At 34.0% G+C, this 13142-nt stretch overlaps 1 protein-coding gene across 1 annotated transcript; it reads right to left on the reverse strand.

Moving 5' to 3' along the window:
* Window positions 1-4721: 4721 nt before the first annotated feature.
* LOC144544520 (stilbene synthase 4-like) lies at window positions 4722-6235 on the reverse strand. Its single transcript, XM_078293040.1, has 2 exons — window positions 6067-6235; window positions 4722-5755 (listed from the first exon to the last, which is right to left on the reverse strand). Exons 1-2 carry the CDS (start codon window positions 6233-6235, stop codon window positions 4755-4757), a joined length of 1170 nt encoding a protein of 389 aa, XP_078149166.1. The 3' UTR covers window positions 4722-4754.
* Between the last annotated feature and the right edge of the window lie 6907 nt (window positions 6236-13142).

The raw sequence follows: 13142 nt of genomic DNA on the forward strand, positions 1-13142 counted from the left end.
GTGCCATTTTTTATTGTAATTTATAATTTAATAGTTATTGTTGTTAGATAGATTTGAATTGTTTCAAGTTACAAAACCAAAATGATAAGCACAAGTAAAACTTTAGTACAATTGCAAAAACTTTAAAGAAAATCTGTGACATAACTTTTTAGGGAAAATTTCTAGAGTTGTTGTATCCAAAGGTCGAGAGTTCGATTCCCCCTCACGACTTCGTAGCTTCTACGAAGATTTTCAAAAAAAAACTTTTACGAAAAATTTCTAGTGTGCCTATACAAACTTACAAAATAGTCAATTGACCCATAAAACACTATAATTCCCCCTCACCTGCTAACCCTTTTCCCTTCAATTATGATCAAGGCGAGTCGGGAGACTGCTATTGAATGGTAGCCAAGTTGACTGGTAGACAAGGACCTATAACCTCCAACACTATGTATCACTTTCAGGTGAGGCTATTTGGAATTTCTCTTTTTTGTTATTTTTGTTCACCAATGGTTGTTAGCTGGTGTGAAGGACTCCTTTAATTTAAAATTTAAAAAAAATCAGGAATTAATGAGGTCATACTGTATTACTGTTTAGCCTTAAATAGTGTTGAAAAACCATAATAACTTCCAAAACAAAGCTAGTTTTTCAACACTAAGTCTTGTTAATCGTTTGAAATTTATTAAATTCATTTCTTTTACAAAATTTTAACATCAATGATTCAAAATTATGATTTCACCATTTAGTTGTCATGTTTCAAAAGCTTGTTCATAGTAGGTTAGAACTAGTTCAAATAACTTTGAGATTCGTGCTGAGTGAATTTTAAACGACAAAAAAAAAATTTCTTACTGAACAAATGAGCCTGAAATCATTACAAACACAACCCCAAGCAAAACATAGTTTGGCTTAGCCTAGAACATAATATTACAAAAGGTAACATATTATAAGTTGTAGGTTATGTTTGGTTGTGCAGTAAGTTAATGAGGATTAAATTGCTCACTCAATGTTAATTACTCTTCATATTTTACACCTAATTTGGTAATTCGATAGTTAAGGTCGTGGTTTAAATTAATCCATCTCGAGAAGTAAGACATTGGAAAATCAACCTCTTCTCTGCCTATGACATTTGAAAATAAAAATAATTGTTAGGGCTGGTCTGTGGTCAAACCCTCTTCAATACTCCCAAAAAGATAGTTTTATGCTTCTCATGCTGTCATTAGATTTGTTTTGTTCAAAAAGTTTGTTTTTCCGAGCGAATTGTTTATTTATGTTTCTTTCATTTCATTGGTGTAGAAGTTGATGCTGCAGGCTTGCACATGCAACAGGACAGTCCAGAGGACAGTGAAGAGGTATAAAGTTAAACCTGCCTTTCAATAATCTTTTATTGTATCTTCTGCTGAAAACCTAGACAAATGAAGCCTATCAAATGTCATCATGAAAATATCTCTCAATGAATTCGAGGAAAATTCCATGCCAAATCTAATGAAGAGTTGTATTGTTGGGCATCAGCCTGGCAGGAAAAATATTGGGCTCAAATGTCAAATTGATGAAGTTATCAATCTATTTATAAATGTTAGCCTCCTGGTTTTCTGGCAAATAATACAAGATTTCCCTGCTCAAATTATATCTGGTAGCGTAGGTTTTCATGCAAAAACACAAATATATTCATGACTTGAATTATGATGCTAATTAAATACACGTTGCTTGGGTGGCTTCAAGGTGACTGGAGGCGGCAATGAAGCTGATGACGAGGAAGAAGAGGAAGAGGGATACGAGGACCGCCATGTGGAGAATGACAAGGACTCTAGTGCAGATGATAATAAGGATGTTGACAAAGAGTATGATGAGGACTACAATGCTGAGGATGACGAAGATGATGACTTCATTGTTATCTGCTAAGTGCGAGGCAGGCCGCAGGTGCCAGTTTAGGTTAGTTTGAAGGTCTAGTTAGATTCTAAGGCCGAGTATTGTTTTGGTCTGGTAGTAGTGGCTTTCAGTTTGTTTGTCGCCTCTCTGTACTTGAGACTTGTTTTTTGTCACGATCTGAAGATGCAACAACTAATTGGGCTAGCTGTACGAATTGTTGAAGGTCGCTATGTATAAAGGAAGTATGTGCAAAACCAACTGACGGGGCCTAGTGATCAGCGAAGTATAGCTTGTCCTGCCCAATCTTCCTTTCTACATAGCGACCTTCAACAATTCCTACGGCTAGCCCCAAATTAGGTATCACATCTTCAGATCGTGACATTTTTATTGGAAGCAGGTGGAATATTCTTTAAAAAAAAAACACCCTTATATTTCTAGAGAATTTTACTGGAATCCACATTTTTCTTAATTGTGATATATATGTTACGAAATTCGTTTTAGTAAATTTTTGTTAATATATATCACTGGAAAGGAATTACATAATAGATGTGTTTAATTTAACACCCTTTAGTATTTTTTTTTAAATAGTTATTGATGCAACCTTTGGATTGCTTATTTATGAGCAGATGGTTACTCTTGCAAAACATTTTATGCAGCATTTTCTCTTTTATTGGCTGTAAATAGATTAACGCGAAGACAAATTAATGAGAAAGCATTGAACCTGGAATATGTATAGGTGTATCAGAAAAGGGTAATTATGGAGGACACTGGAGATATTTATTTTTCGGCAAAACTACGAATTTTTTGTTTGTTTTCAGATTCAGCAAGTTTCTATCCAAATTTTTTGTTTCTTTTCAAAATAAGCAATTTTTTATCCAATTTGGGGCTCCGACAGCCACTTTTCAAACTTTAATATTAATGTACCTAAATGTGTTGGGTTCGTAAAGTCACAAAATCATTAAAAAAAAAAGGAAAAATAAATAAACTGCAAGTTTGTACCTCTTATCTGTCCTTATAATTGAGCGAGCTCACTGTATCAACCTGCATTCACAGAAATTTAAGAAAGAGAATAGTGAATTATTATTGAGATGTTGAGAATGGCAAAGTAGCACATTTGGTTAGAAAAAAGTTCTAGAACTGTCGGTTACCCAAAGGTCGAGAGTTTGATTCTCTCTCATAATTTTGCGCAAAGGTTTTCAAAACAAGAATTATTAATGAGATGTTGAAGTCCAAATTTGATGAAATTGTTTTCTTTTGTTTTGTGTTCTTTATTTTTTTGTGTTCTTATTTTTTTTTTAGAAATAGACAAATGAGTTTAGTGTATAACTGTATATATAACTATATCCTGGTCTGGTGGAGAACCACCGTATTTTAACCAGCGTTGCAAATAACGATATACAGTCATCAGATGGTTAAGGTACCGCCAAACGATTAATCGGGAATAATCGGAAATAATCGGTTATGATCAGAAATAATCGACCGATTAATTAAGAAAATCCGTGACAGCTTGATCACCGTCAATGACTAATCGGCTGATTAATCAGCTTAAACGGACATTTTTTACAACATTGATTCAAACATGCCCTGCTCATGCCAGAAATGATATCCTCTGCAGAGTTTTTCCGTGCGGAGCTTTTAATCTGGACCGTTCGTTTCGGATCGGACGGACCGGATTAAAAGTTCTGCAAATTTTGAGTTTTTTTTAAATTCAGGCAAGATCTGATCTAGTCCGTCCGATTCAAAATGAACGAACCAAATTAAAAGCTCCGCATGAAAAAACTCCGCAGAGGATACACTTCCGCTCATGCCATGCCTCACTTTTGAGCTATTAATTGGATTTGTCAACATCTTGATATTGGGCCTTTGTCTTGGGCCGGATTTGGGATTCTGCTAAGATAAAGTGACTTGTCGGAGTGTTAGCCGTCTTCTGTTGGATTCTTTTAGGCCTTCGAAATATTTTCAAGATTTTGACTTGGTGTTTTAGGATTTTAATTGTTGTTTCCAGCTGAAAACTAAAATGGTCCATTTGGTTTGTTCAAAAGAAACAACAAAGGTTAATTAGTCCTTTTGGAGGTTTGCATGTATACATGATAAGTCTGAAATTAGAAGGGGTATGTTGACAAGTCTTTTGTTTTCTATAATTTTACTGACTATTTTTCACTAATTTTAGAAGCTCTAAGCTAACAGGTTTATGAAGCTCTATACTTTACAGGAATAGGTTTGTATATTTAATTTCATTTTACGTATTTTTTGGAGGAAATAGAGTTTCTATTTAGGCCTGCTATTGCATTCTGTTTTCTTGCTTAATTTCCTTGTTCTATTGTACAAAAGTTTTAGTGATTGTGCATCATTTTTCAGTTGATCTTTTATATACCAGTATATATTATTGTATCTATTGCTGTTTTCCTATCATAAAGATCAAACAAAAAGAAGGTAAATTCACTAGTCCATCATCCCTTATTTGCTTGGCCTCATTGCAAGTTGCTGGAAATATTTTCATGGTATATATGCTGATCCACATGTTTGTTGCTCAGTCAGCACTTGAAATGACTCAAATTCTTTATTTGACAAATAAGAGGAATGAAAGAAAATGCAAAACACTTTCAATAAAACCCAACTAAGTTGGTTAAATTCAACACGAGGCAACAGTACTCGAGCTTTTACACAAACTAACTTTAAATAATAAAAATCAAAATTTGGCACTAAGATCCGAGATTTCTATTATTTTTTTTTCCAATTATCTTAAGTTATGACAACATTTTCCTCATTCTTCAGACATTTTTTTCTTCTTAATAGTCAATGATTCTCATAATGGATCTCCAACCTTCAAAAGCTACATTTACTTTTGGTTATTATTTTCATTATTGTTGTTGCAATGTAAACCGTCTTTTGCAAATTACAGAGACAGGTTAAATGGTAACTGAGCGTAGAGCAATAGCCTCAATTGAAAGTCCAGGCCCAAAGCCGAGGAGCATCCCAAATTGGAGCCCATCACCTGTAGTAGTCTTTCCTTCACTAATTGATTTCTTTCTCATCTCATTCATTATAAACAGTACCGTTGGACTTGACAAGTTCCCAACATCGGTTAGTACCTTCCTTGTCATGTTGAACTTGTCTTTCTCTAATTCAAGTTTCTCCTCAACCATCTTTAAAATTTTAGGGCCTCCTGGGTGAACAATCCAAAATAGAGAATTTAAATCGGTAATACCTAATGGCTTTAATACTTCCTCGACACAACCTCGGATATTTTCCGAGATGTGTTTTGGTATTGAAGGTGCCAAAGTGACAAGGTTTCCGACTTCCCTTGGTACCATTGCAAGAGCATCCATAGTATTCAAGATCATGGTTTCCCTTGTAGAGATCAGCTCATAGAGCGGGCGCTCAACTTCTAAATCGGGATCTGCACCGACAATCACAGCAGCAGACCCATCACCAAATAAAACTTGAGAAACAAGATCATCAGGGTGAGATTCAGAAGGGCCACGGAACCCATGAATAATGTATTCGGAGGTCACCACAAGAACACGTGCGCCACGATTGTTCTCAGCGAGGTCCTTTGCTATACGCAGCGAAGTTGCGCCGCCATGACATCCTTGGTAGTAAAGCATGACGCGCCTAACAGTTGTGGGGAGGCCGAGTAGATGCACGAGATGAACATCAGCGCCTGGACATTCAGCACCGCTATTCGTACAAAAGATGAGGTGGGTAATCTTGGACACAGGCTGGCCCCATTCCTCGATGGCCACTGTTGCTGCCTCTTTTGCAAGCTTTGCTACTTCCTCAGAGACAATCTCCCATCGGGCATCTAGAGAGGGTGCTGAGTGGTCGGCTATATTCGGATACTTCTTTAATATTTCTCCATCATTTGCCATCAAGCCCATGGACCGCTGCTTTATAGTTGAGCTTTTACCTACAATTAATCAAGATATGATTTAATATGGAAAGGTACGTGTTTTAATCGTTGTGCTCTGAAGCCTTTAATGTTCATGAAAATAAGATTTTAGGTACTTTCATAAGAATTGTTTTTATTTACTAATTGGCATAATGATATGATACGTAATACTCAATTTCATCGCACTTCGATATATATATATATATAAGTAATAAATGGACAATGAACATGCAGTAGTACTATTTTTGGTTCCCAATTTTGCATGAGTGAACTAGATATAATGATTAAATTGAATAGAAAAGATAATTAGGAGAACTTAATGAACTTACATATCCTGGTCATCTTCTCCTTGAGCTCAGTAAGATGCTCGCTATTGGTAAGCCGGAAGTACATGTCAGGGTATGTATCATGAGGAACACAGATGGGTGGGAGTGCAGTGCCGATTGCTAGAACAGTAGCAAGGCCTTTTGACCTCTGTGATTGCACAAACTGCTCCATTTAATTAGTTGGATACTACTGAGAAAATAGATTGATATGTATAAAGGAACTGTTTGGAGATGTGCATAATCCTACTGAGAATGCAGCCTTATATAGTGAAAGATCCAAAGTAGTAGAATGTTCTACTTCATTGGTAACAATTTGATTTCGTCTTGTACAAAGCTTTTTTCATTAAATTATCAATGAAGAAAGAATAATCTACAAGCATTTAATTGACATAGATACATTGTATTCTTAAACAGAATATACTCTGTTTGGTTAAAAGTGCTGCAGCTAATTAAACAATATACCTCATATTGAATAATCTACTAAGTGCTATCTCTTGCAGCTAAACAATAGCCTTGATATTAACTAATCCATTATATTCTCAACATAAGTTATATAGGTCAACTTAAAGTTGCTAATGAAGCAACTCCATGAGTTTTTTATTTTAATATTTGCGTAGCTTTGAATGTTTATTGAACACTCTTCATGTGGTTCATAAATATAATTAACCTGTGAAATACGGCTGATTTAACAGAAGAAATAATAAAGCCAGTGACTTCAATAAATTCAAAGCTCACTTGAATTTTTGCTCCTTTTTTTTTAGTTTGGCAATTTCTATAATCTTTTACAAGTTGAAAATTTCAAGTAATCTTCCCTTCATTGTTATGTATACCACAATATATTTTTCAACTGTATCAACGTATATTCTCTCCTCTAGTCCTCTGAGATCTTTTTGGATTTCCTCCGAATTTTCCTTGGAAGATTTTCTGTGATACGGTTTCTGCGGTATACTGTGCAACAGGCAAAAGTTGTGGTCATGGCCTCATGGGCATAGTGACAAGTGAATTATTTGGGTTCAGTTCGGTGGAGTAAAAGTTTGTGATTCAGAAATAATTCAAATATAATTCGAAAATTATTTGGTCTCACAAAGAAGCAAAAAATCAAAATCATTTTTTCGCGAATTGAATTATTCGCTTTTCGTTTCGAAAACAACAAAAGAATACTTTATTCGCAAATAAAACACAATTTATGTTACTATAGTCATTGGTAAAATTTAAATGCACCTTTTATAAACAAATATGGGCATCATAAAAGAGAAATAAATCTCTTGTCCAAATGGAATATAACATGTTTCTGTTATTCTGATTTCAACCATTCAAAAATTTTCCCCTGACTTATTTGGGATTGCCTTTGTCCGATAAGAACCTTTCTAAAACACATTATCTCCCACTTATTCAGAATATGGCAAAAAAATTATCCGGTTGGCAAGCAAATTTGTTATCACTGGCGGGTCGCTTGGTCTTATTGAACTCTACTTTGTCTGCAATTCCGATTTTCTTCATGTCGACATTCATGCTACCTTCATGGGTAATTGTTGAGATGGACAAAATACGCAGAACTTTCTTTTGGCACGGCTCAGCTCAAAGAACCGGGAAATTTAATCTAGCTAATTGGGAGCTCATATGTAGACCAAAGAAAGTTGGAGGATTGGGCATTAGAGATTTAAAGACCGTAAATCTTTCGTTGCAAGCTAAGTGGTTGTGGCAATGGTTCCAACCAACCGTCTACCTATGGAAGCAAGCATTTTTGTCTACTGGTACTTCCCTCACTGATGGCAATCTTTTGCAAACAACACCATTCATGCGAGGATTGAGGCGCATTCTAACAGTATTCCTTTCAAATGTTACATTTCATCCTGGAAATGGCCATGTAATTTTGTTCTGGCATCACAATTGGGGACATGGTATTTTGAAACACTCATATCCTAATCTCTACTCTTTCTCACTCTGCCAAGATGCGACCCTACAGCAAGCTCTCTCTCAAGATAATTGGTATCTTAATATAAGGCCGAATCTGTCCATTGAAGCCGAGCAAGAGCAAAATTCTCTATTACATCTTTTCTCATGGGGCCTTTGTTCTTAACTCATTAGCTGACATGATCACTTGGAACCTCAATTCCAACGGATTATTTACTTCTAATTCTCTTTACAATTTCATTAAGGAAGGAGTTTGCCCATGCACAGAGATAAAAAATATTTGGAAGGTGAGAATACCACCTAGGATGCAAATCTTTGCTTGGCTGGCAATTCAAAATAAAATTCTAACAACCGACAACTTGATGAAACGAGGGTGGTCCCTTCCAAGCATCTGCTACCTCTGCAAACAAAGTGTAGAGACGGTGTTACACTTATTTAATGAATGCCCCTTCTCCTTATCTCTCTACCAATCCTTACAAACCGCGATTTTACCATTTCTCTCACACAGATATGGTGAAATGATAAATGCAACGCCATTGTGTGCTATTCTTCAAAATAAGTACCCTATGCAGTTGAGAAGAGTCTTCATGATTGTCATCTTTATATTATGGAGAGAGCGATGCAATCGAATCTTTAGAGACAAATTTTGCCCTATTTTTTAGTTAGTTGGTCAAGTGGTACAAGAAATGTAATTTTTATTTTATCTTTGCTCAATACTCATTGAGCAATTTCTTGCTTTTTGACTCTTTTGATTGTATCTATATTTAATTTATCAATAAAATATAAGATTAGGGGCTTGACCCCTATCTTATTTTCAAAAAAAAAAAAAAAACCATTCAAAAATTTTCATACGAATCTCAATAAAAAAAACTTTTTATGTACAAATTTCAATAGAATGGTTGATCGAAATAACAGCAGAATAACAAGAATTATTTCCATCATAAAAAAAAACTAAATAAAAAAGAAGTGTGAGCCGCCACGTGGCTCATAGGCTTGGTCAATAAAAAAAAAAGTAGAAATGATGTGACTAACATACTGTAGTTTGACCACATTACGTTAACTAAAATTAACAATAATAAAAAGTTATATTATGATCATACGTGAATAAACAATTAAACATGATGTTGAAACAATACTTAATTTTTTTTAATTTTAACTTAGTTAATAGAAAAATAAAAAATGTTATACTATAAGAAAATATTATAAAATAAATTAAAATAAAGAGACAATTTTGCAAATAAAATCTGTGTCATGTGATGTGACTCATATAATTGATCAGATTGTATGGGTGTATCATAACGTGCTATTTTTTATCGAAGCGAGACATGTCATATAATTAAATATATTAGTCATGCGATATGCGAGTTATATTACATGACCGATACGCATGATGTGATATACATTAGTAGCAGACTTAAAGATTTGAGTATAGAGTAGGCAAGAAAATAAGTTGGGATAAAAATAAGCTAGGTTGAAATAATATAAATTTAGTCCAGAAATAAGCAAACTTTTTCATCCGAAATGATTAATAGCGACATGAGTTTTTTTTTTTTTTCAAAATCCAAAAATAAATAATTATCTATCTCTTAGCGTTATTATGAGTCTATTCCTACATATGATACCAAAATCAATAATAACGTGACTAATTTTTTTTACTGTCCTTCATTCTAACTCAAGTTCTAGGTTCTAAAAGATCTAACTGGACCTTCATTTTTTTGATCTGTTGAATTTGTAAATAACTTTTTTTAGTATCAATATATTTGTTGGCCGCAGTTCACCGCCAATCATAAAAAAACAAAAAAACAAAAATCCATCCTGAAGAAATCGTTATTGTAAATAATATTCGTAAAATAGTTAGGGTAGGTGCTGCACATATTTTCGATTCACATTATCTCTTAAGCCCTAGATTGCTTGACAAAACGATAAAAATTAAAATACTGGCTCCATCAGCTCTTTCACTGATTTCTCCGTCATGTCTTTCCGTTCCTCAGCGAAATAAAAGTCAGAAAATTATATCTCTATTCCTTTTATTCGCCTCCTCTTCTCTCGCTTCTTTAAATATAATTTTCTTTGCATATAAATAAACAAGATTTAATATATACAATTTTTCAGAAAATGGAAAGAAAAAGTTTTTTTTTTTACTTCTTATCCGAAAGAAATTTAAATGGTTTAAAGAATGGATTATGCGGAAAAAAAAATTAATTTTGACGTTTTACGTACTGATCACTGTTGTAAATAACGGTATGCGGTCGTTGGACGGATAGGGTATCGCCAAGCGATTAATCGGGAATAATCGGAAATAATAAGCTATAATTAGGAATAATCGGCCAATTAATCGGAAAAATCTATAACGGTTTAGTCACTGTCAATGACTAATCAGCCTAACGGACGTTTTTTACAACACTGGTACTAATTGCATAATATATTGTTTTGATAAATCGAGTTTCAAAAGAAAGAAAAATATATTGTACAAATATTACTTAAATTTTGCATATTTCAGTTTTAGCAAAGTTTCAATTTATTGATTATAGAACATAAAACAAATATTTTATTAATAGTTTATTTTTGCATATTACTTAAGAAATGTAGGTAGTGTATTTTTTAAATTTTTTTTTGCAGATTTCGGATTTAACGACATTGATTAATACATTCTACAATATAAAATAAAATTTCATTGAATTAGTTTTAGAGACCCTTCGCAATTTAAATTATAAATAATTTATTGTTAAGTTGACATTATGAGACTTTTTTTTTTACCTTAGGAGTGAGACTATGGTACTATGGAGAGCGCATGTTTGTCTGTACTAAGGATTAATATTTTTTTTTTTCAAAATTTAAATAGTGGATTTGAACCATTATATGTGATTTTCATAAAAAAATGTGCTTGCAAACTAATTTTTAAATTTCTTTTATATTTTAAAAAAAAATTAATATGTTGAATATCACTACTTTGAAATGGTCTAGCAAATTTAAAAGTAATTTTTTTTATCTATATAAGAATAGTAAAATGTTCAAAAAATAAAATAAAATGTGATCTACAAATACATTTTTATATAGAATTAAATTGAATAGTTCTGATGGATTGTTTAGATTTTGAATAGGAAGATATTAATCGTACGAACCCTACCCCCCTCCCGAATCTGCATCACCCCAGATACCTGAGGTGAAGTGGTGAATGTGAACCATTCATTCCCCTTGGCACGAATCTTAAAACTGATCCCTATAGCCTCAACATGCACCGGAATGAGTTTGATATGAATGAAATTGATATGGATCGTCCATTGTTTTGAATTGCACCTCCGGTACCTGAGGGGATACCCCCCTCTGTCGAAATTAACTAAAGAAACTTTGCGCTGCTGAAGCCACACCATCACCATTCCGCTGATTTAGTCACGCATGTAAGCTTCTCTGTGCACACATGTAATGTGTATATAAGGTGTTCGATGGTATGCCTAAGACTGTCTTTTACACTATGGTGTTAAATGGTACTTCTGCTACCCCCTTAGTTACTTGATGACCCGCAAATGATTGATCGAATACTTTTTGCCTCAGGCTGTCTGCGCTCCAAGCCTCCAAGTACTTCAATCAATTAATTACAAAAAATCAAACCTACCTAGTTAACAGAAAATATCCAATCATGACTCGTGATTGGGAGAATCCTTGGGTACTTATCCAATTGGAATACATATAAATATTTGTGTTGAAATGAAATTTCCCAGAATAAATAGTTACCATGGTTAAATCAAGGGTCATTTATTTGCTCTCAGAGTGTGGAAATCATCATATCAAGAAATTTCTGATTTTCCACAGATGCCAGCAAACGGCGGAGAAGAGAATTGGCCATCTATTGCTTGCATTGACCGATCTTCCCATTAGAGTGGAGGCTCTCCATGTGTCCTGTACTGTGTTCTTTACCTTCACTATATCACTTCTTGGTGCAAAAATCACATTGCCCCAGAATTTGAATATTCTACTTCCCTTGGTAGTTGGTAACAAAGTACTGACAAGCACATTGCCAGACCATTAGCTTTATATTTCTAGCGTTGGGATAATATATAGAGGTTAATCCAAAATCCCCTAGTTATGAGAGTATTCACTTGAATTGATTAAAAAATTTAACCCTACAGATTATCCATAGAAGTCAATTTATAAGACAGTTCCAAATCAGTTTAGACAATTGCTAAGAATTTGTTTTTCGTTTCTTTTAAGATCATAACAAGTTCGGTTAATCTCGAGTTAACGCATTTCTTTTTGAACTTGTTGAATACCTGTCTACAATATAGAATCCAATTTAACATTGTTTATGTTCTTGCAATTTGAGACCTTATCTATTGCATAAACAAATAGGGAGAAGATTAAGATCAGTTGGTACATCATTCTTAGCATTTTCACTCCCGTCACATACAAATGTAGAGGTACTCTCTGATCTCAATTAAAGATCAGCTAATCTATGGTTTGACAGAGGTCCATGCAATGGTAGATGCACTCTATATATTTTTCTCCAAAATGAAACCTTTGGCTTGTCATACCGGTAGAAGAGAAGCTCCCTTGCAATTGGGCAAATGTCATGTTGAATAGGCTGCATCCATGGCCAGGGGAGGAACCACATTGGACAGGTTTGCCAACCCATTTATTTTTAGAATTAATCAAGTCCCTGGTGTTGAAAACATAGTCTACAGTCACAGGAATGAATTAGAGCAAATGGGAAGTAAATACAGCTTTCTGACATATAAAGGGCCAATGTTCAAAATAAAAAATATTAGGGGCATAAGATGGAAAATCAGTGTTACCAAATGGTGAGCTCCAAGACTTTATTTAAGTGATTAAATTAATAAATTGGTATATTAATAAAATAGATAAGTTCAGATGGAAAAATAATTAATTTTGAAATGTTGATTGAGAATATCGATAGGCATATATCAAAATTTCTCTTTTATCAAAAGTACAACTTATCTGATCTGTTAGATTCAAATAGAATGCGAATCCCAATATAAATCAAAGCCTTAGATGCCCATGCTCACCCTTAATTACCGACCTTTTGTTTACCGTATTGCTCCTAAAATTGTATAACTGTATAGAGAAAAGATGGCATATTTTCAGATGTAAATAGTATTAAATATTCTAACAACTTGGTCTTAGGCTATATATGGGCCGGACGGTCTTGA

The sequence above is a fragment of the Carex rostrata genome, chromosome 26, assembly GCF_964058835.1.
Source record: "Carex rostrata chromosome 26, lpCarRost1.2, whole genome shotgun sequence".
NCBI lineage: Eukaryota > Viridiplantae > Streptophyta > Magnoliopsida > Poales > Cyperaceae > Carex > Carex rostrata.

Bases quoted from the DNA above. Each gene is read 5' to 3' on its own strand.
- LOC144544520 (XM_078293040.1), bottom strand. From the start codon at position 6,235: ATGGAGCAGTTTGTGCAATCACAGAGGTCAAAAGGCCTTGCTACTGTT. The intron at 5,756-6,066 runs GTAAGTTCATTA...GATTAATTGTAG, and splicing joins GGAGAAGATGACCAGGATAT to GTAAAAGCTCAACTATAAAG.